At 38.0% G+C, this 25,280-nt stretch overlaps 2 protein-coding genes across 2 annotated transcripts in view; both read right to left on the minus strand.

The window, feature by feature from the left end:
* Nucleotides 1–6,499: 6,499 nt before the first annotated feature.
* On the minus strand, nt 6,500–7,282 carry LOC131323598 (uncharacterized). Its single transcript, XM_058355452.1, has one exon. It carries the CDS (start codon nt 7,280–7,282, stop codon nt 6,500–6,502), a length of 783 nt encoding a protein of 260 aa, XP_058211435.1.
* Nucleotides 7,283–8,158: 876 nt separating this feature from the next.
* The window catches only part of LOC131322937 (F-box protein At3g07870-like), a 94,531-nt gene continuing 77,409 nt past the window's right edge, over nt 8,159–25,280 (minus strand). Inside the window, exon 2 of the mRNA XM_058354533.1 lies at nt 8,159–9,423. Within this exon, the coding sequence (XP_058210516.1) occupies nt 8,251–9,399 (1,149 nt within the window). The 5' untranslated portion in view covers nt 9,400–9,423 and the 3' untranslated portion in view covers nt 8,159–8,250. The remainder of the gene's footprint in view (nt 9,424–25,280) is intronic.

Consider the following 25,280-nt stretch of genomic DNA (forward strand, 5'->3'; position numbering starts at 1 on the left):
TAAATTTTTCGGTGCCAGATCCGTATATCTAACGTGGTATTCGTTCGGTACATTCGGCCGTCTAATATATTTTTAAATGGCTCGGATTGAAATTCTTTTTTTTTTTCTCATTCCAAAATTCTCTTTCTTTAAATTTGAACCGTCCAAAAACACAATGAATAGCTCGGACGCACCGAATGGGCACTACATGGTACCCACTAGACACTGAATTTTTTTCAATTTGGGAGGTTTCAGGAGAAATTGCTGAAAACGAAATGGAAACGGTTATTTTACAACAAAAACTATGTGTATATATGAGTTTTGTGGGGCTTACTTGCGTTACATAAAAATGATTTGAACTGACTATTATTTTTAAAACTTTTTTTTATGGAGCCCTGTAAAAAATCAGTTCAACCCGATATTCATAAGGATTTTTTCCTGAATTTGTGGGGCGAAACTACTTAACTGTTTAGTTTCGCCCCTACAATTCAGAAAAAATCCTTACCGATATCGGGTTAAGTTGATTTTTTTATAAGGCTCCATAAAAAAATATTTTAAAAATAATGGGCTGTTCGGATCATCTTTGTGAGATCCGAGGTGAGTCTCACAAAATTTATATGTATGTTTCGTATGTACACAAAGTAGCACTCATTATTTTATCAATGGTCCCCAACATACAAATTATGTCTATTGTATCACCAGCATTAAAAATGTACGTTTAAATGGTTTCCGAAGACCACATTTACTGTCAACTACAAGGGCATTATCATCCAACCTATCATTTTTATTTTTATCAATGGTCCTCAAAGTATTAACGGAATGTCAATAAAAACAAACATTCATTAACACATAAACCTCCGTTAACCATTGATGATAACATTACAATAGACTCATAAAATGGCCATCACCATCCTTCATTACCAAAACTTTAACACTTGAAACACCGGAGAAAACCACCACAGCCTCCCACATTCCATACCACAACCTAAACATACCTAGACACCATCATGATACATACCATAACCCATACCACCACTAGGGACGGAACCAAGATTTTACACTAGCAGTGACGAAATATATATAAAAAAATAAAAATGATGCATTACAATATTAATGGTCATCGACTCTAGAAAAAATTAAAATAACATAACAAAAATTATAGTAAATGATGTTTGTTATTTTCACATGAAGTAAAAAAAAAGACTAACTTTAATTTTTTAGGTTAAGTTGTTTTACACTTAAAGTGTGGAGTTCTTTTTTCTTTAGTTACACCTCATCCTTAGTATTATTTCATTTTTGGGTCTCCTTTCTTGAAAAAAAAAATAAAGAAGATTTAGGGTGGGTTTGGATTGAAAAGTAGGGTGACTTTTTTTTTTTTGTCTTTATTTGAATTTTTTTTTGCATTTGTTTGTTTTGTGTCAAACTTTTGTGACGTATTGATTCGTCTCGACGAAAGGAATCGGAAAAGTAAAAAATTTTGATCGAAAGCCAACTTGATATGTACAAAATGCACTCTTTTTGGCAGCACAAGAAGGAAATTTGAGTTAGAGAGATTATGAACCCACCTGGCTGTCGTGGCATGACTCATTACATATGGAGAAGATTTGAGTCATTTGACTGATCTACTCCTTTCCATTTTTACTACCAAGTTGCACGGTGGGGAGAATGCATAATACAAGGGCTAATTTTATGGACTTGTTTACTCCACTTACATGAAAAATTCAGTGTGAAAGAATTACATTTTAGGAGTGTTACTGGGTTATCCTCTCTGGTAAATGGACAAGTAAATTTTCGGGGGCATATCAGGAAACTATTTCTGAAAGACCAATACTTGTTCATCTTACTCGTTTCGCTACCAAAATAGTGATTGATCTATACTCTCTGACTTTAAAATTTGATCCAACTATGCAGATGTGCAAATACTGAGATGTAGGGACTTTTTTGGTGGAAAAGCAAATAGCCAGATCTAGTTATATGTTGCTTCGGGAGGCGAAAGTTGCCTTTTTGGTATAGCTGTGCAGGACCTCTCAGAAATGTTGAAGCAAAGCTGGACCTGTCACCTATCCTATTTTGAGTATTTTTTGCTTGCTAACAAGTGTAGCATGAACTTCAATAGTTTTGGGGCTGTTCAATTACAGAAAGATTTCAAACGATGCTAGCTAAAGTATGGTGAATTTGCTCTTTCGTTCTTGTTCTATGCCATGTAACCTGGAGCAAACTGTTGGGACAAAAGTTAAGATGATGAGATTCGAAGACTTTGAAGCGTATCTAAAGACACTATCTTTAGAACGTAATTTGCCCCCACTCGATAGAGTTTGTTGTTGGGTTCAGGCAAAGTCGTCCCCAGGATTCAACAAAGCCTTAGGGTGAAGACTTGCAACCAACAAAATTGAAAGACTTCCAAGAAATCCTTTTTTCTACTGTAACTATTATGAGAGAGATGATATCTTTTTTTGTGGAGCAGTAAAAAACGTTGGGGTGGAGGAGTTTATATTGATACATAAGTGCTCTTTGGGAAAGGTTACAACTCTTGAAAGAATCACATCACTTGGAAGAGTAATCACACCCTTTCATTTAAGCAACGCACCCCTGGAGCAATTAGTTTCTTTCACACTCTTCTGTTGGAAAAACACACCCCTTGAACAATTAGTTCTCTTCACACCCATTCGTTTAAAAGACATCCATTCGTTCAATTAAAATCGGACCGTTGATCAGGCGCTCCAACTCCAACAGTTTTAGACCGTTGATTTTTGTTAACGAACCGGAACCACGCGATGTGTACGAAGTGTATAATCAAACATGAGACAAAATGTCTCAACAATCCCCCACTTTGATTATAACAGTAAATCTCTCAATCACAACAGAAACAATATTATTATGAATACAAGAAGGTGTTTTATAACTTAAACCTTCAATTAGTACAAGTACATCAAAGTTTCAACAAAGTCATTGGTGGCCTGAGCTTTAAACCAAGTACTCTTAAAATGGTAAAACCGGACATACCATACACATAACAACATTCTGTATACAAGGAATTCTAAAACTGCTTTAGCACTATTATGGCCATGTGCTAACTCCTGGTTTAATGAATGATCCAAAGAGCAAACCTAAACTCTCGTGAGAAGCGGCACCACTCCTACGTTCATATAGGTGAAGTCCCTTACATGCCTCCATTACCAAACATTTTAGACTTCATTAAGAATGTAATTCAACCCTCTTTTTTTTTTTTCTTCTATAATGGACAACACTGATTCTCCCTTCTTCTTCTTTTCCTTCCTTTGTGTTTGAGTGGAGCCGAAGTTCCGAATCAATGTTACTTGATCACTTTTCAACAACTTGTTCTTACCCATTAAACCTGTGACTAGAGGCTATCTAGTTTTGGGTTGGGTTACCATTGTCGGTGATCTTTTGAAAAAGTTTTAGCCCCATCTCCCTGGTCGTAGACCACACCAATTCTCTTGAAAGCGCTTTGGTGAAAGGATCTGCCAAGTTTTTGCTTGACCTTACATATATTATTGTGATCACGCCGTCTCGTATCAATTGTCTCACAAAATCATGTCTTAGACTTATGTGTCTTGACTTGCCATTGTAAGTACTACTGTAAGCTCTTGACAAAGTTGCCTCACTATCACAGTGAATACTTATTGGCGGCATCGGATTAGGCCACAACTTAATATCTAACAATAAGTTCCTAATCAATTCGGCCTCCTTGCCTGTTGCCGCTAATGCTATGAATTCAGACTCCATAGTCGAATGGGATATACAAGTCTGCTTCTTAGATGCCCATGAGATAGCACCCCCACCAAGAAGAAACACCCACCCTGAAGTAGATTTATCATCTCCTTGACTAGTAATCCAACTAGCATCGGTATATCCCTCAAGCGCAGCCGGGAAACTATGATAAAATAGCCCAAGTCCTATGGTTTTCTTGAGATAACCAAAGACTCTAACGACTGCCTTCCAGTGTTCTCCACTTGGATTACTAGTATAACGACTCAATTTGCACACAGCAAAAGCAATATCCGGTCTAGTACAATGCATTAGATACATCAAAGTACCGATCGCACTAGCATACTCAAGCTGTGCAATTGCTCTACCGGAATTTTTTGTCAATTTAATACTTGAGTCAAAAGGTGTATTAAAATCTTTTAAACCGAGATGCTTAAATTTAAGAAGCATCTTATCAATGTAGTGCTCCTGACACAAAGCGTAGCCCCCACTATGCTTTCTCACTTTAATACCCAAGATAGTATCAACTTCTCCAAGATCTTTCATCTTAAAACTTGAAGCTAGATACTTCTTGGTTTCCAGAATTCCAACCATGTTCGTGCCTATGATGAGCATATCATCAACATACAAACATACGAGCACACCATAGTTTTTGGTAAACTTGGAGTAGATGCATTTATCAGCACTATTATGAGTAAAACCAAATGCCAAAATGCATGAATCAAACTTCTGATGCCACTGTTTAGGTGCTTGCTTCAGACCATATAAAGACTTAGTTAACTTACACACTTTTCTTTCATTTCCAGGAAGGACAAATCCTTCGGGTTGATCCATATAAACCTCCTCATCTATATCACCATTCAAAAATGCAGTTTTCACATCCATTTGATGAATTTGCAAGTGATATATAGAAGCCAATGCCATAAGAATTCTTATAGAAGTAATTCTAGCAACAGGAGCATATGTGTCAAAATAATCAACACCCTCCTTTTGTCTAAATCCTTTGGCTACTAGTCTTGCTTTGAAAGTATGTACTGTGTTATCAGTATTATACTTTCTTCGAAAAACCCATTTGCAACCAATAGACTTTGAACCTAGTGGTAGATCAACTAATTTCCAAGTACCATTAGACAAAAGTGAATCCATCTCATCATTGATGGCTTCTTTCCAAAATGCAGCATCTCTAGAACTAATGGCCTCTATAAACGTCTTAGGGTCAGCCTCAATTTGTAACACCATGGGGATTTTATTTGTTACCACTTCTCTATCTCCTTCTACTAAAAAGATAATAGATTGAGATGAGATATGATCTGGATCTAGGCCTTTTTCTTTTCTTTGCCTTGTACTTCTTCTTGGCTCTTCATTGAGCACGTGTCGTTTGACACCGTTCTGTGGTTCTACTTCTTGATTAGGACTAGAACCAAAATTCTCAATCACCACACTCTTAGAATCTGCTCGAAATTTATTCTCAAAAAATTCCACATCACGAGATTCTACTATTGTGTTAGACTCGAGATCAAGAAGTCTATAGGCTTTGCTATGTTCAGCATACCCAACGAAAATACTTTTCATTGCTCTAGGACCTAATTTGGTCCTCTTAGGATCTGGAACCCTATAATATGCCAAACACCCCCACACTTTAAGGTATGACAAATTAGGCTTTCGCCGCTTCCATAACTCATATGGACAGAGATTAGTTTTCCTTGAAATGATTCTATTGTGTAAATAACAAGCAGTGTATAAAGCTTCACCCCACAAATATAAAGGAGCATTAGCATGCACAATCATACAATTTGCCATTTCTGTAAGCGTGCGGTTTTTCCTTTCGGCTAAACCGTTTTGCTGTGGTGAGTAAGGTGCAGTTTTTTGATGTATAATACCATGCGTTTCACAAAAATCATCAAACTCATGAGGAAAATATTCCATGCCTCTATCACTCCTTAAGACTTTTATTTTCTTGTTCAACTGATTTTCAACTTCATTTTTATAAGCCTGAAACTTGTTGAAAACTTCATCTTTTGTTCTTAAAAGATAAACAAAAGTGAACTTTGAAAAATCATCTACAAAAGTGGCAAAATATCTTTTCCCTCCACGAGTTAAAACTCCATTCAATTCACATATATCTGAATGAATCAGATCTAGAATTTCAAAATTCCTTTGAACACTAGGAAAAGATTTCTTAGCCATTTTTGCCTTAGCAGAAATTTCACACTTATCGCAAACATTATCATGGTAATTGATCAAACCAAATCTGCTCATGTTTTTGATGAACCGAAAATTTAAATGTGCTAATCTATTATGCCATAATGAAAAAGACTCAACAATATAAGAAGAAGCTGTGTTATTCTCATTGATACTCAACTTAAACATCCCATTACAACCATACCCCTTTCCAACAAACATCCCATTCTTAGTAAGGATTAACTTGTCGGATTCAAAAACAACCCGAAAGCCTTTCTTACAAACGAGATCAACAGAAACTAAATTCTTTCTCATATCCGGAACATGAAGAACATTCAACAAAGTCAGCATTTTTCCAGATGTGAAGTTCAATTCAGCACTGCCTTTTCCAGCAACCTTGGCGCAATCATGGTTTCCCATTTGCACTTCTTGACCATCCAGTTTTTCGTATGTCTTGAACAGCGATCTGTCCTTGCACACATGAACCGTAGCCCCGGAATCAAACCACCACCCAGAAGAGGTGTCTGCCATATTGATTTCAGTCACCATTGCGACCAACTGCTCTTCCACCATATTGGCAGAAGTTTTTTGCTTCTTGGAGCGACAATCTTTAGCGTAGTGCCCTTTTTTTACCGCAATTGTAGCATTTATCGTTCTTCTTCTTATTGTTCCTCTTCCTTTTGTTGTTGGGACAGTTAGAACTAGAACCAAAACCAGATTCAATGTTATGAACATCAGTCTTAAAAGAATTCCCTCCCTTCTTATCTCTATTACGAGATTCCTCTTCAATTCGGAGATGTTTCTGAATTTGCTCAAGGGAGAAATCTTCCGCCTTATGCAGAAGTTTCTTCCTGTAGCCTTTCCACGACGACGGCAATTTTGCAATTATAGCCCCAACTTGAAAAGCCTCAGGAAGAATGATGTTCATACTACTGATGTTATTAACAACAGTTTGCAAAGCATGAATCTGGTCTAAAATGGGCTTGGTATCAATCATACGAAAATCGAAGTATTCGGCAATTAGAAATTTGTTTGTACCTTCTTCTTGAACCTTATACTTGAATTCCAGAGCATTCCAAATTTCTGTTGCAGTCTTTGTTTCTTTGTAAAAATCATAGAGACGATCTGACAAAGCATGCAAAATATGCCCACGGCACATCAACGCATCTTCGGCACGTTGAAGCCTTTGTTCCTTGAATTTATCTGCTCCCGACTCCGGAGGGTCTGGAATTGGTTGAGTGTTCGGATCAAGGATGTAGTATAACTTCAATGCAGTTAGAAGGAAAATCATCTTGTCCTTCCAACGGGTGAAGTTGTTGCCATCAAACTGATCCAATTTGATGAGATCCTGATTCATCATCTTAATAGAAGACTCGTTCTTCGCCGCTGTCATGATCGGAAATTACGTTCTAAATTGTTGGGACAAAAGTTAAGATGATGAGATTCGAAGACTTTGAAGCGTATCTAAAGACACTACTTTTAGAACGTAATTTGCCCCCACTCGATAGAGTTTGTTGTTGGGTTCAGGCAAAGTCGTCCCTAGGATTCAACAAAGCCTTAGGGTGAAGACTTGCAACCAACAAAATTGAAAGACTTCCAAGAAATCCTTTTTTCTACTGTAACTATTATGAGAGAGATGATATCTTTTTTTGTGGAGCAGTAAAAAACGTTGGGGTGGAGGAGTTTATATTGATACATAAGTGCTCTTTGGGAAAGGTTACAACTCTTGAAAGAATCACATCACTTGAAAGAGTAATCACACCCTTTCATTTAAGCAACGCACCCCTGGAGCAATTAGTTTCTTTCACACTCTTCTGTTGGAAAAACACACCCCTTGAACAATTAGTTCTCTTCACACCCATTCGTTTAAAAGACATCCATTCGTTCAATTAAAATCGGACCGTTGATCAGGCGCTCCAACTCCAACAGTTTTAGACCGTTGATTTTTGTTAACGAACCGGAACCACGCGATGTGTACGAAGTGTATAATCAAACATGAGACAAAATGTCTCAACACAAACTGTAGTTGGACTTTGAATCCACTGGTTTTTCTGTGTGGGTTTTAGTAGAAGCATTGTGAACTGAGTCTTTCCCGGTTCTATGGGGAACGAACTAAAAAGTAAGGAAGGAACGAACTAAAAAGTAAGGAAGGAACGAACTATATTTGAATGGTAAAAATGTTGTCACGTCGCGAACAATTGGAGACTAGTTAGATGGTGATTGGTGAGCGGCTTTGCAAACCATCACAAGGTCAACACCAGGAAACTAATTACGGAATCAAAATAAGTGTCTTCAAACAAAACGCACTCATGATGAAGTGAGATAATGCAACAGTTCCTTAACTCAAAGATTTTAACATTGTCATTTCAAAGCAGCCATTGGAGAGCAGAAACATGGTACATCAGCAACGGAAGCGCCCCAGAGTAAAACAACACCACGATACTTGATCTCTTCCAGCACTCTTGTTTGCGGATTGTAAGATGCTAGAGTAGTCTTCATGACATTTATTCGCGGACATAAACCGCTAAACATCATCAACAGACTTCCGTCTTTAAACGTTTTCAAAGGCTTGTGAGATCCGCCAAACCTGTTAGTAATTGGTCGTTCAATGACCCATTCCAAAGTCCAGGACCCAAAGTCCCCGTAATCTTTCATTGTCCAAACTTTCCATTCATCAACTGAAAGCTCATCGTGAAGGTACAACCGATTATCTACAACCCCAAGACAATCACAACTGCTCTCAATGTGGGAAGGCAAGGGGAAGCTTCCGAATTGCTCTTTCTCGACATCGAAATAGTAAATGAACCGTGAATTCCCGTCGCCTATCCAGTGAAGAACCCCATTCAGGAGAATGATTTGCGAGATAATAAAAGCGGGTGGTTGTCCAGTGTCCCCAATGCTCCTCCACCGGTCATCAATCCCAATTGTGTAAATGTCACAGCACAATCTAGCTGGACCAGGCGTATAAGTGAGCCTCAACACCTTGTACCGATCAGTCGTTGGACTATGACCAAACCCTAAACTCACGAAATTATGGGCCTTCAGTGCCGATTTTGGAGGTTTAGGAAGAACAATACGTTGTGCCCTGAGTAGGTTAAACACAATAACATCGTTACACGAGCTATCCGACAGCAAAATCGACCCGTTACACGAGGCTACTAGTTCAGTGAGCATACGAGGGGAGTGGATCTCAGTTTTGAATTTCACGGTGGTGGTGGGGTGGCACAAAGCAGGGGGATCGTGGAGTTGGAGGATTTCGAAGTGAGAGGGGAATTTCGTACCGATGCGGTAGAAGACGAGGCTGGGAGGATACCTCGAGAGATGCGATTTGGCGAAGCAGGGTTCGAGGGTGAGGTCGCGCCAGGGCTTGCAGACTCGCTTGCAGGCGAAGACGGAACAGAGAGGGAGTCGAGATAGGATGTCGGAAGTTATGTGGTTTGGAAGGTCTGAGATGGTGGCGGTGGTGGTGATTTGGGAGATCTGAGTTGCCTTCCTCTTGGATCTTCCCATTGTCGTCTTCTCCTTCTACACTGACTCGAAACCCTAATGTATTTTTCCTCCAATATACTGTACTCAAACAGTAGTTAAACGTATTAAACCCTAATGTAGGTGAACCTTTTTCTCCCTTTTCGTCTTGTGTTTTTGTTCACATTTTCTAAATTTTACTCCTAGATTCTTGTCTAAAAAATAAAAAATTATGATGAAGAACCAAAAAGGTTTAACTAGAGACAAAAAAATACTACCATACAATTTTTTTTTTTCTGAAGTAGTATTGTCTTATGTTAATTTTTTTAAATATCAATCGACGTTTTTGCACTTTTCTGATTCATCTCGTCAAGACGAATGATTAATTCAAAAAATGAAGACAAAAAGTTGCGAAAAGTAAAAAACTACCAAAAAAATGTTTTGACAAAAAAAAGTTGATCACAAGAACACAGCCACTCATACTATCTCATAAGTGATTAAGCGTAATTAACTTATGCACCACAATTTTTGATTTTGTTTTAGATTCAAATTTTGTTCGCGTTTGTTAATTTTACGCTAAACTCTTATGTGACATGGGTTTGTCTCAACGAGAGGAATCGGAAAAGTTAAAAATTATGATTTTTACACAAATATTTTGGAAAATATCCAAGAAAAAGTTTAAAAATTGACTTTCTGAGCTTTTTTTTTTTTTTAATATTTTCCAGAATGGATACCTGTTGGTACAAGTTTGACTTTCATCAATCATTGCCATGCAAACGTGAAGAACCAACAGGTATCCATGTTGATTCATCTATCCAACACTATCATTTTCTTGGCACATGATACTTTCTTCTCTTGGGAAAAGCTCGGGTTCCTGGTTTTGTTCTAGATTAACTAAAGTCTTTTGATCATGGTAATGACAAATTAATGGTGAATGTTTCTTCTGTCAATCACAGATCTGTCAGTGTGTGTATTTGTAAACTGGCTCGCCAAAATGTTACCATCTTATTCTGTACACATGTTTGATGATACCTTTCAAGGCTCTGTTGTAAAGTTCAAATATGTAGGGAAGCAACTCCTAGTGGCAGCACAACTAGGAATTTAAATTGAGCCACAGAGACAAATTACGAGCTTGCATGACTTACAAAATACGGAGACGATTCGACTGATCTACTGCTTTTCGCTTTTGCTCCGAAGTTGTACGGTGGCCGGCGGGGGCTATACAACTAAAGGACTGTCATCCTGTGTGTGATACGGATGAGTAAATCTTGGGCACATGCATTTAAAATGAGCTTTCTGAAGGACATTGCTTATTTATCTCACTGTTTTAGGCTTTTAGCTATCATCGTAATTATCTTATATTCCTGACTTTCTGTATTTTCTCAAAATTTCAGCTGTGTAGATCCTGAGACGTGGCCATGTGGGAACTTTTTTGGAAGGAAGAGCAAAAATCAAGATATTGTTCACCGTTGCGTTGCTTCAGGAAGCGAAAGTCGCCTTTTTGGTATATCTGTGCAAGACGTCTCCGAAAAAATGTTGAAGCAAAACTAGACTCACCGCATTGGCTATTTTAAGTAGTATACTTTAGTTTGTCAATGATAGTAGCTTGAACTTAAGTAGTTTTGGGGCTGTTCAAGTGAAAGAGAGATTTAAAGCGATGCGAGTAATTAGAATTACAACGCCTAGCATTTTCTTTTTTTAAAATGCGAACGATCAGAGACTTGTGAAGCATGATTTGGCCTTAGATTTGCCATTTGGCTGACGATGGTCGGGGTTTGATTAAAGTTTTGGCATTATCAAAAAGTTTTTTTTTTTTTTTAAAAGACTATCGGTATGATTTATAGTGATTTCCTGTTTAGTTTTTAATTTCTTAAATTTTTTGGGTTTGTGATTAATTATTCATCTCGACGAGAAGAAAATAAAAAATTATACAAAACTGGATCGGAATTGAAAAGGCATAGATTAAACGATACTAATAACAATAAAAATAGTTGTTTCAATTTTTTTGTTCGTAATTTATTTACTCTTCACATTTACTTTCGTCAAGATATCTTTTCAGTCCAAAAAAAAACACCTCGCAATTTCAATAAAATTAAAAAAGAAAAGCACAAAATACCGAAACTAAAATTAGACCAAAGTAGACCGTAGGATCAATATATAAGTGTATGCGTAAGGATCAAGTCCCGCCAAACTACCATTACGCTTCCTATTTGTTCTTCACTTCAAAATCTAGGGTTTCGGGTCAGAGTTCATGAAGAAGACGACATGAGAGAAGCCTAACTCCGAAAAGGTAATCTCATCTCTCTCTCACTCCCTTTTTTTTAAACAACTCTGGTGTCAACTTAATTACGAGTAGTTCGACACTTAGCTCGACTAATTCAGAGATCAATCCCACTGCTCATTTGCGGTGTTCCAATTAAAGCCCGAACAAAACTCTATGACTGGCTTTAAAAAATTGATAACACTTGAGAAGTTTCAAAACGTAAGACTTTAGAAAGAAGCAAACCTCTAAGTCCCAAGTATTGTCAGTATTGATCAGTTGGTTAACCCCTTAGGAGTATCTCTCCCCCTCTTCAACGTATATTATCTCTTTTCCCTTCGAAAAAATTAATCGAATCCAGTGAACGGCGCAATTGTTGGGCTGAAGGAATCGAAGCCGAAGCGTTATTGTTGTTGTTGTTATTGTTTGTTTGATTAAATCAATTCCCACTCTTTCCCTAGCCTTGTCTTTGGTATTCCTATTGCAGAAAAGAAAAGTATTATTTAATATTTAATAAAATTTATACCAAAAGTGGACGGAATAAACAAAAATAAAAAATGTTAAGACAGCAGAAAAAGTTTTTCTGTTCTATTCTGTTCTGTTTTGTTTAAGAGAAAAAATGAGAAAGAGATGACAGGTAAAATTTAAACATAGCGCTATTGCAATATCAAGAGGAGCATGAGTTTGGACTAAACTAATTCAATCATTGAAATGCCACTTCGATTCATTGTTAAAAACCGGTATCGATTGTGCTAATCTATAAACGTCTCCGTATCTTCGATGTTGATAATCTATATATCGATTGTGTTAATGTAAACTATATTTTGCATATACATGTATTATATATATGTACTCCTTTTGTCTCATTTTCTTTGTCCTTTTTCGTTACCCGTGCTATTCTTTAAACGTTTATATGTTTTAATTTATATTTTTCTTAATTTTGAAAACTTTGTATTATAAACCTAATTGAAAACTATCAAACAAGATCCATATTGCATATTCTTAGAGATTCATATTAGAAGATATAAGCGATCGATTGAAAACTGACACAAACTTCAAAAAAGGAAGGAAAAAAATGGGACGGAGGGAGTGTATATTAAAATGGCACTTTGATTCGTCGATGCAAACCAGGGTACTTTTGTTAATCTGTAATACTCTTCGAATCTTCTAATTCTTCGGTTGTATTAATCTCGTGCTTATGTTTAGAATCTTTTGGAATAACTTTGTGCTTAATGAAGAAAGTACAAACATGTTATTTCTCTTTATATTGAAGTATGAGAATGTTTTTCAAAGTTATGCGAGAGAGGGGCCGGTGACCTCTCTATATGAAATTCTTGGATCTGCCATGAACCACAATGCCTTCTTCTGTTGCTCCTAGTTATTCTAAACGATAGTCAATCTTATTAGTGGTTAATTAGTGAATTGTATTTTTAGCTTTTTGTAAAAAAAATAGGGCTTAATCATTCATCTCAATGAAGGTGATCACCGCCTTTCAAAAAAAAAAAAAGGGGTAATCACCGAAATAGAAAAACATGAACCAAAGTTGAGAAAGATTATGATAAGATGACCATAAAAATATTGACGACACTTATTTTGAACTTTGCCCGAGTTGAATGCACTTTTAGCTTTTGCTTGTCAAACACTCAACAACAAAGGGAAGAGGAAAGGGAAGCTATAGGGATTCGCAGTTTCACACTATTATGGAAATAGGCAGACTATATGTAGCATTAGATGATTCCTTTGGTACAGTACAAATTACAACATTACATCATTATCTTTGTTCTTATACATAGGAAACGGAGCGTGTTCGTGTAAGATGGTCCGAACACCCGAGTTATAATTAAAAATAGTACTCCTAAGTTAACGGCATATGTGGTGGTGCTTTTGAGGCCGGATACTTCATCAACTGGCCGCCATACTTTTCAGTTGCGGTTTCGATCTCTAACAGGATTATCAACAACTAAGATGCCACCATACTTTTTCGCCGCCTCATAACAATCAATAGTCTGATCTCTTGCGCGTTTATCAACAACCAAGACGCCACGGTATTTTTTTGCAGCCTCGTTGCTATCAATAACTTGATCATCTCTTGCTTGATTGGAAGGAGGATTCCGTTGTGGCTTATAATTGGAATCGTCCAGTTTGGAGCCTCCAACCCCAAGCTTAACTTGCTCAGCTGGTGCCACCATTTGCTCTCGACCTCGCCAATAGTACATTTTAGCCTCTGCCTTGTTTTGTGTTACACTAGAAAGCATGTACGCAATTGCCCTTTTATAGTACCGGTGCTCCTCTGATCCCACCTTATCCTTCTAGGATCAGCTCCCCTTTATACATACCTCATCCCTCGATACCCTTCCGCACTCTTATTTTGTGGGTCCACCCAGGACTGACAAAAAAAAACATGATTCCAATCGTTCATCTTGTAGAACACGAGAAAAAGAATACATTTCTAAAATAATAGTTTGATCGGACATCGACAAACGTATGAACAAATAGCGTTTTATTATGTATAGCGAATAGAAAATATATTTTTAAACTAAAATATTACAATCAACCGTTGTTCATGTAGCTATCGATCGGTTATTATATATCAAGTAAATCTTTTGCAAATATATGTTTCTCTACGTGTTTTGCAAGTTGAACGATTTAGATCATGTTTGTGGTTCGGGATAAGCCCACAGAATAAGAGGATGTTAGGGATATGGACATGAGCCGATCCCTATGGTATTAATCTGAGCTAATTGATTGTGATCTCCATATATGGGTTTTGCCAAATAGATATATTCCTGTCTATCTTCGGGGGCAACAAATCTGCTTCCAATTGTGGATATAATAATTAAGCAAAGAAAAGTGGAATAAAGAATAAAGAAGTGGAAGTATTATTTCGAATGTTCTTAGTCAAAATATTCTTGGTCGAATACCCATTTAGCCTACTTAATTGCTAATTAAGCATTATCCAAAAACAAAACCCCAAAACAAATGGGAAAATCAAATAGGTAGCCATAAAAATGTTGCATAGTTATCAAGGTACTAGTGTTTACCCGTGCTTATGGTACTTCGCATCCCGATTGGAATTGCCCGTGCCTAAGACACTTGCTAGCTAGTGACTCAAACACTAAATCGATTCATTAGTGTGTAGTATGTGATTCTTTTCTTAGCGGCATGAAAGAGAATTACTCGTGCTTACGGCACTCCCCAACTAAATTTTTAAGCTAGTTGTAAAGAATTATCAATTTGCGTATAGGGTTTTGGAATTGGATGATCGATGGCATTTGTGCAATTACTACAAAGAATGTGGACACTTACATTCCATTTGCAAAGTTCCTTTGCGCAATTACTACAAAGAATATGGGCACTTACATTACATGTGCAAGTCCTTTCTCAACCGTTGGATCAAATGAATCTCAGCCCTTCTTTCAATTTATGTTTGTGTGGTTTTTACACTCTTGTGTTTTTATTAGGCAGATGTTTTTGGATATTTATTTTATCGCATCTTGTATGAAAAGAATTGGGATGATGTATTTCTACTCAATCTTCTGATTCCTGTATGCTTGGAATGATGATTTGCAACATGGCCTGTATCATTCTACTGTATCACAATTGTACTGTTCTCATTGTTATCGAAAACTACTTTCCGCTATTAGATTTTTGTAGATTGTGAAGTAGATGATCACCCCTTTCAAGGATTCTCAATACAGAGAATCAAGAGTTGGGAGCTTTTTTTTCTTCATGGACGTGTGTTTTTCTTATGGGACTTTCTTTACTTACTTTGAATGAATAGAATGCTTGCGCGAGTAAAAGATTCAGGTTCTTTTTTGTGGCTCTTTCACTTTCACGGAAGTGGAGAGGAACGTAAGAGTTTGCGTTTCCTCTTCGAACCAAATCACGCCGTCATCATGGAGCTGCGTGCTCTTTGCGTTTTCAAAATTTTCTCTTAAAACACTTTGTGACAGAATTATGATTCAGATCCTCCAACCCTGTCCTTATAATGGGCACATGAGCCACCAATCATCACTCAAATGGGCCTAAATCGCGAGCCTGCGTGCAAAAGATTGTCTAGTATGATCTACCAGTCATAGTTCTGAATACCGTTTCGAACAGGGTACCAGTTTTCCTACTGGTACGGTACGTACCGGTACCTGGTACCATTTCGGATTTACCGCAACTACAATATATATAATAATTATATATAATTATAATTCAAAAAAATCCTCCATATCATACAATTCATCATAAAATATCTCTAGTCCCACATTGCTTAGCTACAAAACTCTTTTCCACTTTAAATGACTTTGCACACTAGTGAACTTGTGAATGAGAACCCAATAAGAGGTTTCGCACGCTCCGAAAAATGTGCCGTGACCGAAGGTAGTTTGGAAAAACTGACCCGGAAACCAATTAACTGGGTGCGCGTCACGGGTTATTCATGCGCAGGAGGGGTGCAAATCCGGGATCTAAGCCTCGTGCACGAACTATAGTTAAGCCCATGTTTTGCTAAAATTTTTAAAAACGTTTTTTTTTTTTTTTTAGACCAGAAAAAGAAAAGTATTTCCCGAAAAGTCCGGTACCGACCGGTAAGGACTGGTATTGGGACCGGAACGAAATTGGGAGGTTAGGGTAGTGGTTCTTCGTCAAAACGGTACGGAACGGTATCAATAACTATGCTACCAGTGATGCAATAAAAATTAGAGAGTGCCCAAATGCTAGTAATCATATATATGATTCATATCATAGGGGGTTATTAAAGTAAAATCGTTTCTCTAACAACAGAATTACCTGTTTTTTACCTTTCTTTTTCCTTCCCTGTGAACCAGAGATGATCAAAGGGCTTCGCGTTTGAGACTGCTTTCTCTTGGTTCCGTTTTCTTTGAGTCAACTTAAAGTGATGGAAAACGCAACCAATCCATTGCCACGCCGCCGCTGCCGCCACAAACAACCGAAGGAAACACAAGACCGCATCAGCACCACCGCAACCACCATCTTAGAAATAACCAGATCTTGTTCGATGTTTGCTTCAAGGAGCAAAAGTTGTCGCTTTGGTATAGTTGTGCAGGACCTCTTTGACATATTTTTTTTTTGACGAACAAGACTCTGACTTGTTGAAGCAAAGCTGGACTTGTCACATTGGCTATTTGAAGTACTTTTTTTTTTTTTTTTTCCAAACGAAAATTCTACTTTGAAGTACTTATACTTGAAGTAGCTTGTTAGAGATTTTATACTAGCTCGAACTTCTATAGTTTTGGGGCTGTTGAATTGAAGATAGATTGCAACTGACGCTGGATTTGCTCTTTGGTTTTTATTTCATTTGCTCTGTGGTAGCCGAAGTAAAATTTAGTTTGACCTTTAATCTCTTGGTTTTTGTGTAGGTTGCAGTAGAAGGGTCGTAAAGCATCGTAAACTGTGGCCTTCCCAGTTGTATGGGGAACAAACTAAATAGTAGAAAGTAGAGTATTTGAATGGAAAAATGTTGTCATGAAGCACACGCTCGGAGTCTAGTTAGATGATTTACGGCGCGTGGCTTTGTAATTTGAGTTAATTTGTACAGGCAAAGTTGGGTTATAGAACCTCAATAAGCAATCACTATAACAAGAATAGGCACAAAACGAAAAACTATTGAGTTAGCGTCGCGTTTGACTGTAATGTGAAACGAATGGGATTATGCCGGAACAAGATTCTCAATTCTTCGTCATCTAACCGCATTTGGATACTAGAAAGTCGCAAGTGTTGTTTGATGGATAAGAGTTACGTTGATTTGCATTCTTGAAGCATTTCCTTAAAATTTGCATTTAGATTCATTGCTTTCCTGCTATTCAAGCCCAATACGCCCTGCTGGATGACTGTCCCAACTAGGAGCATCTCCAATCCTTATTCTTTTTTATTTTTATTTTAGTTTTTACCCAAGGCTGAAATTTGAGTAAAAACACTAAAAATCCATCTTCAATGTCATACCTTTTTGCTTACCTATTTTGAGTTACCCTTTTTGCTACCAAATGTGGGGAGACCCAAATTCGTACGTTTTCCCCTCAACACCTCTTTCCACTTTCTTATTATTTTATTTATAAATGTGCCATTTCGACCCATATTTTGAAGGAAAAACATTTAAAAAAACACTAGATTTGGGTTTAAGAAAGGGTTAGCATTGGAGATTACATACTCAAATAAAGCTTTTGACCCAAAATTTCACCCAAAGATGAGTAAAAAATTGGGGTTGGAGATGCCTATAATGAAACTTTCATCTTGCGGTCGGGCATGAGGGGCTGTTCCAACTCAGCCCACGGGACGTCGTCTGGGGCAGAACTTCAGCAGGAGAATCCGTCGAATCCCCTCTTTTACGAGTTTTGCAATTGCAAATCCTTTCCTCGCCTTCGCAATGCATTCTCCTCTTTGCTGTTCGCCAATCATAAATGTGATTCTCCATAGCATTAAATTTCAGTGAATCCCCATAATGTTCTTCTACCTTCAAGCCTTCAACTTCACACACACATGCACGCGCGTATACAGAGTGAGAAAATACACACTTTATGAATAGTGTGGGCTAATATGGCTACGAGCACATGTATTAGTTAGAGAGGGGTATCATCGGCTGTACAAAACCAATAGGCAGCCCTTACAAAGCTAGAAGCTTGACGGCTCGGTGAGCTTCCGTGGCAGCTTTGGGGTTTGGTTTTCATCTCTCCGGTGAGTGACCAATGGCGGTGCGGGGAAACTTTTATGTATACCGGGGATAAGGGGGTTGGTATCCCCTCCAATTCGTTTCTCATTTTCTAGCCATTTTTTTTATTACATTTTGATGATCGGCTCTATTTATTTTGTAGAGTTCGGTGAGAACCTTATTCACACAAAAAATAGTGTTCATCGGACTTTATTTGACCCGTGATTGGCACACGTGAAGATCACAAAAAAATCAAAATTGGGTTGATTCATTGTATTTTTGGACTCTGTTAGATATTTTGGCACTTTCCGGGGTTGTTCAAAACCTCTATTTGTGTCTTTGTTATATCAATTCCGTTTGATTGTAATGGGTAGGTTAATTAGGGGGTAGTTTCTCGTTCGATGCTCTTCCCATTATCTACGCCACGTTGACCGCTGTGAAATCGATCCAATTGCGTGAGAGGTAAAATCATTGCACGACATCTCATGCATAGCATTATCGAGCTCAAAATCATTTTGGTCTTATTTATTGATTAGGGGGTTTTTCTTATTTAAAATTCTTTCATATACACTCCTTAATCGTTTTAATTCCCTTTGACTAGGTGATTTACCTTTTCCGAAAAAAAAATCTTGTTTTCCATATATATCATTTACTCACCGGAGAATCCGTTATCAATATCAATACTATTATATATAAGAGAAAGGGGTCTCGTTTGCTTTTTCGCTGGATCTGTCTATATATATATATACGATTATTAGGTCATATATGGTGTGACGAGCACGGAGAGTAAAATAGAGACAGAGAGGCGAGATTAACAAGTGTTTTGGTTGCAGCCCACAATCTTTTCTTCAAAAGAAAGGGTTCAACGTTTTTATGGTTTTTCGGCAGTGGCGAGATTGACAGTTTTCGCAGCCCATTTTTGCAACCCACGTTCTATTTCTTCGTTCTTGCCTCTTGCATCTTTGAACGATAGTTGGGTTATCTAAATCACGCTTCTCATCACATCATTCATTCACTGTTCGTGGTTCTTAGTGCCGTTTGCTGCTGTGGCCGAATCTTTTGATTCGGAGCCGGTTGAATCCGGAGATCGGGCGTGAAGTCCGTGGTGCATCTATTGGATCTTGAAGAAGCTCTGGGAGCATCGGAGATTGACGAGAATAGGTAAAGGCTTGGGGTAAGGTTTTTGCTATTTCGCAATCTGTACTTCTTTTCGATTAATAGAATAAAGCAGTAGTGTTAGGCCGTGGTTTTGGCTTAGGGTTATTTAGGACCCTAAGTTTTTCCACGTAAATCGTGCGTCTCTTGTCACAATTTTTATTCTACTGCAGTACTTGTTTTTTTTTGGTTTGGATTAATCGTAATAATCAACCCGTTCATCTATATTAATTTTTTAAATTAGAAAATTGGTGATTTTTTATCAAAACTCCTATTCACCCCCCCTCTAGGAGTAGTTTGAACGCTTCCGCATAATTTCAATTGGTATCAGAGCGGGTTGCTCTGTTTAGGTTTAACCACCTGAGTTTAATTCTGGTTATATTATAATGGACATGAACGCACCACGAGAGGGAGCCTCAAACTCGAGGCCACCTTTTTTTGACGGTAATGATTATCCGTACTGGAAAGCCCGTATGACCACGCATTTGAGTTCCCTAGGTGTTAGGGTTTGGAGATCTGTTAGGTACGGCTATGAGGCCCCTACTATAGAAGACACTACGACTAAACAAATGAGGGCTAAGGAGGACACTGAGTGGAATTCTGCTGACAATGAAAGTTTTGAGGCAAACTCTAAAGCTTTAGGAGCCATCTATGGAGCATTGAGTAAAACTGAATTTAGTCGTATTTCCGCGTGCACTACTGCAAAAGAGGCTTGGGATATTCTCCGAGTCACCCACGAGGGTACTAAGACTGTTAAAACTTCAAAACTCCAAATGCTTACAACACGTTTCGAAGATTTAAGAATGCAGGAAGATGAGACATTTGATAGTTTTGTCACTAAGTTGAGTGACATCGTTAATTCTTTCCACGCATTAGGAGAACCAATCCCTAATCTTAAAGTTTGTCGAAAAGTGCTTAGGTCACTTCCTGAGAGGTTTAGGGCTAAGGTAGTTGCGATCGAAGAAAGTGATAAAGTTGATGACATTCTTTTTGAGGAACTTGTAGGTAAACTTCAAACGTTTGAATTGAATCATCTCTCAAAGAAACCTACATTAAAGCCTAATAAAAGCATTGCTTTTAAATCTTCTAAAGAAGAATCTTTTGTGACACAAGAGAGTGATGATGACCTTGACGAAGAAGAACTTGCTTTCTTTGCTAAAAAATTCAGAAAATTTGTCAAATTCCGTAAAAATAATAATTCTGGAAATTTTTCTTCTTCGACTAATGGGGGCAAGAATTTTAATTCTGGGGATAATGAAAAGAAATCTTCTATTGATAAATCCAAGAAACCCCAAGGTATACAATGTCACGAGTGTCATGGTTTTGGGCATGTTCAAGCAGAGTGTGCAAACACTCTTAAAAAGAAAGTGGCCAAGGGTTATAAGGCTACGTGGGATGACGATAGTGATGACAGTAGTGATGGGGGTTCTGAAGCTCCTAGATATTCTGTGCTTGTTGCCAACATTAAGTCCCCTACGTCCCCCAAATCGGTTGAACTTTCTACAACTCTTAGCGATGATAGTAAGTATGTCTCGACTGACGAAGACTGTGAGAATAGTGATGATGATATAGATTCTATTCATGAGGCCTATAATCAATTGTTTAAAGAGGGTGTAAAATTGAAAAAGAAAAAGAAGGAACTCATGAGTGTCATCGAGAAAATTAGTGGTGAGAGGAACAAACTTAGTGATGACATTGAATCTAAGAACATCGAGCTTAAAGAATTAAAAACCTATACCGCTAATTTGAAAGACAAGTTTGCCAAAATTGAGAGAGAGCATGTGGATGCCTTGAAGGCTCTTGAAGGGTATAAGGATAGGATTTTTGAATTGGAGCGTGACCTTAGGGAGGCCACTGAGGCCATAAAGCGTAATGAGTGTGGCGCAACTCGTATTGCCGAAATGACACGTACGTTTAGAAATAGAAGCGGCTTAGGGTTTATTGATCCACCTTCATTGACACCTATGGGTAACAAGGTCACAAAGAACGAAATTAAGTTTGTGAAATCTGATATTACAAAGAATGAGGTAGTGAGCGATAAACCTGAATCTTCTATTAAATCTCCCACCATCATTAAGAATGCTTACAACAGTAATCATGTTCCTGAAAAGAAAAATCTGTTTATTTGTCACTACTGTGGTGGTCAAGGTCACATTCGACCTTTTTGTTATACACTTAGAAGGGACAATCAGAGAACAAAGGGGAAACTGTTTGTAGCCCCAATTAATAAAAGTGTTTGGTATGGTCAACCCAATGTGGGAAGACCTCAAGTTGTGCGTCAGTCTCCCACAAACATTAAGAATGAGAATTTTCAAAAGACATTGAGTCAGTTGGCGAATCAAACTTCTCACCTCGTTGAGGAAATCAAAAAGTTGTCAAATCTGGCTAATAACAATGGAGAGACTAATAGGATTGTTGAAAGACGTATCACACACGGTCACACATCGCATGTGAACACCAAACCAAAGCAAACATGGAAGAGAGTCGATGTCGTTTGTCATGTAGCACACACTGCTTTTCGGGCACATGATGCTTGCGCTTGGTACTTAGACAGTGGATGTTCTAGACACATGACCGGAAATAAATCTTTCTTTGCTAAGCTAGAGAAGTATAATGGTGGTTTTGTCACATTTGGCGATGGTAATACAGGTAAAATTGTAGGACAAGGCACCGTAAACGCACCCGGAATCCCTCTGGTAGATAATGTGTTATATGTTGAGGGTTTAAAAGCTAACCTGTTAAGCATAGGGCAATTCTGTGATAATATGCATGAAGTAAATTTCTCTAAAGATAATTGCTCTATTATAGATGCTAAGGGTGTGTGTGTGGTTAAAGGTATTCGATCTTCGGATAATTGTTATTGTGTTGAAACTGCAAGGTCTAATGTGTGTCATCGAGTCTTGCTTGATGATGTAGAAATTTGGCACCAACGTTTAGGACACGTAAATTTTCCAGAATTGCATCGAATAACCAAGAACGAGATTGTGAGAGGAGTGCCCAAACTTGCCAATGGACAAGGGCTTGTGTGTGGTGGTTGCATGAAGGGCAAACAAATAAAAAGCCCTCATAAAAAGACAAATTTAGTTGCAACCACAAAATGTTTAGAGTTACTTCACATGGACTTGATGGGACCCTCACGTACTGAAAGTTTAGGGGGCAAGCGATATATTCTGGTTATAGTTGACGATTTTTCTCGCTTCTCATGGATTGGTTTTCTTAGAGAAAAATCTGATGCTTATGCTTGTTTCAAAACTATTTGTCAACGTATTCAAAATGAGAAAGGGTACCCTATCACACGAGTCCGCAGTGATCATGGTCGTGAGTTTGAGAACTCCGACATTGAAAAATATTGTAATAAAAAGGGAATAAAGCACGAGTTCTCCGCACCTCGCACACCCCAACAAAATGGGGTTGTTGAAAGAAAGAATAGAACTCTTCAAGAGATGGCAAGAGTTATGCTTCATGCAAAGCGTGTCCCTAGAAACCTTTGGGCTGAAGCTATTAATACTGCGTGCTATACTATAAATAGAGTGTATGTTAGACCAGGGACTACTCTCACACCCTATGAAATTTGGAATGGTAAGAGGCCTTCAGTGAAGTATTTTAGGGTGTTCGGTAGTAAATGTCATATTTTGAGAGATAGTGAGTCCTTAGGCAAATTTGACTCAAAGAGTGACGATGGTATCTTTTTAGGGTATTCCAACACGAGCAGAGCTTTTAGAGTATATAATCTACGCACCTCTACCCTAGTTGAGTCGGCCAATGTAGTTGTTGATGATACCACTATTGATCAGTCAGTCCCTCAGGTTAATGATGATGATGAAGGGAGTTGGGAATTTTTTGAGGGGGAGTTTCAATCCAATGGTTTAGATGAGGGAGTTTCTTCTAAAGAGGTTGTTGACATTCCTACGAGTGTGAATGAGAGAGTTGAAAAAGATAGTGAGGTTGAGGTAGATGAGCCTTTAGAAGATGAGGAGTTAGGTCAACACAACTTAGTTCCTTTCTCTGCCAAAGAACCCTCGGCTAGAGTAAAGCTAAACCATCCCATTAGCCAAGTCATAGGAGAACCCAATGATGAGATGAAAACTAGGAGGCAAATTAGGAATGAGATCAATTATGTGTGTTTCACGTCCACATTAGAGCCAAAAAGGGTAGAAGAGGCCTTAGGAGATGACTATTGGATAGGAGCCATGCAAGAAGAACTACAACAATTTGTGAGGAATGATGTCTGGTACTTAGTACAGAGACCCTCTCACACTAACGTTATAGGCACTAAGTGGATATTTAAAAATAAAAAGGATGTAGATGGCATAGTTGTGCGTAATAAGGCTAGGTTAGTTGCCCAGGGGTACACCCAAATTGAGGGAATTGATTTCGATGATACCTTTGCCCCCGTAGCAAGAATGGAGTCAATAAGGTTACTTTTTGGCATTGCATCTCATTTTAATTTTAAATTATTTCAAATGGATGTTAAAAGTGCCTTTTTGAATGGTGACCTTAAGGAGGAGGTGTATGTGGAACAACCTAAAGGGTTTATTGATCCTTCATTTCCTGATCATGTGTACCGCCTTCGTAAGGCCCTTTATGGCCTTAAACAAGCCCCTCGAGCTTGGTATGAACGTTTAACCGATCATCTTTTAAATACCGGCTTTGTGAAAGGGGGAGTAGACCGAACCTTATTTCTGAAGAAAATTGAAAGCGACCTTTTAATTGCTCAAATATATGTTGATGATATTGTGTTCGGTTCCACAAATGAGTGGCATGCGAAACAATTTGGGGCACAAATGTCCCATGAGTTTCAAATGAGCCTAATGGGAGAATTGACTTACTTTCTAGGATTTCAAATTCGTCAGTTGAACGATGGGATATTTTTGTCCCAATCCTCATATGCGAAAGAATTAGTCAAAAAATTTGGTTTGGAAGATTCCAAGAGTACTCGTACTCCCATGGGTTCCACCGTTAAAATTGCTAAAGATATTGAGGGCGCTAGTGTTGACTCCACGCTTTACCGTAGTATGATAGGAAGCTTATTATATCTTACTGCTAGTCGTCCTGATATTTCGTTTAGTGTTGGAGTGTGTGCCCGCTATCAATCTGACCCTAAAGAGTCTCACTTGATTGCTGTCAAGCGAATTATACGTTACGTTAAGGGCACCTCCACGCTTGGTCTTTGGTATCCTAAGGGTACTAATGTGGACTTAGCCGCATTTTCCGATGCCGATTGGGCTGGAAGCGCGGATGATAGGAAGAGTACCTCCGGTGGTTGTTTCTATTTGGGAAACTGCTTGGTTGCTTGGCATAGCAAGAAGCAGAATTGTGTTTCGTTGTCCACCGCAGAGGCAGAATATATTGCCGCTGGTAGTTGTTGCACCCAACTTTTATGGATGAAGCAAATGCTTCAAGACTACGGTCTATCTCAAGGTGTAATGACTGTTTTTTGCGATAACACAAGTGCCATTAATATTTCTAAAAATCCAGTCCAACATTCTAGGACTAAACATATCGACATCCGTCATCATTTTATTCGTGATTTGGTTGAAGATGGTGTCGTGGCACTTGAGTTTATACCCACACAAGATCAAAAAGCGGATATTTTCACTAAGCCTTTAGATTCTCTTAGGTTTGAGTACCTTAGGAAATCTCTTGGTTTAATTTCTCTGGATTAGATTGTGTGTGGGATCACATGTCATCTCATATACTTGCTATGAATGTTTTTAATTTTGAGTTGTCATGTATTGGTATGTACTTAGTAGTATTTTTTTTTTTTTTTCAATGTATTGTTTTGAGTCAAAATAAATAAATAAATAAATAAATTTATCGTGTGCGTGCTTGCAATGTTTTTGCGTGCTTGGGAATCAT

The sequence above is a fragment of the Rhododendron vialii genome, chromosome 4a, assembly GCF_030253575.1.
Source record: "Rhododendron vialii isolate Sample 1 chromosome 4a, ASM3025357v1".
In the NCBI taxonomy this organism is placed as follows: Eukaryota; Viridiplantae; Streptophyta; class Magnoliopsida; order Ericales; family Ericaceae; genus Rhododendron; species Rhododendron vialii.

What these genes read in the sequence shown, in the direction of transcription:
- LOC131323598 (XM_058355452.1), bottom strand. Translation starts at nt 7,282, where the DNA reads ATGACAGCGGCGAAGAACGAGTCTTCTATTAAGATGATGAATCAGGAT.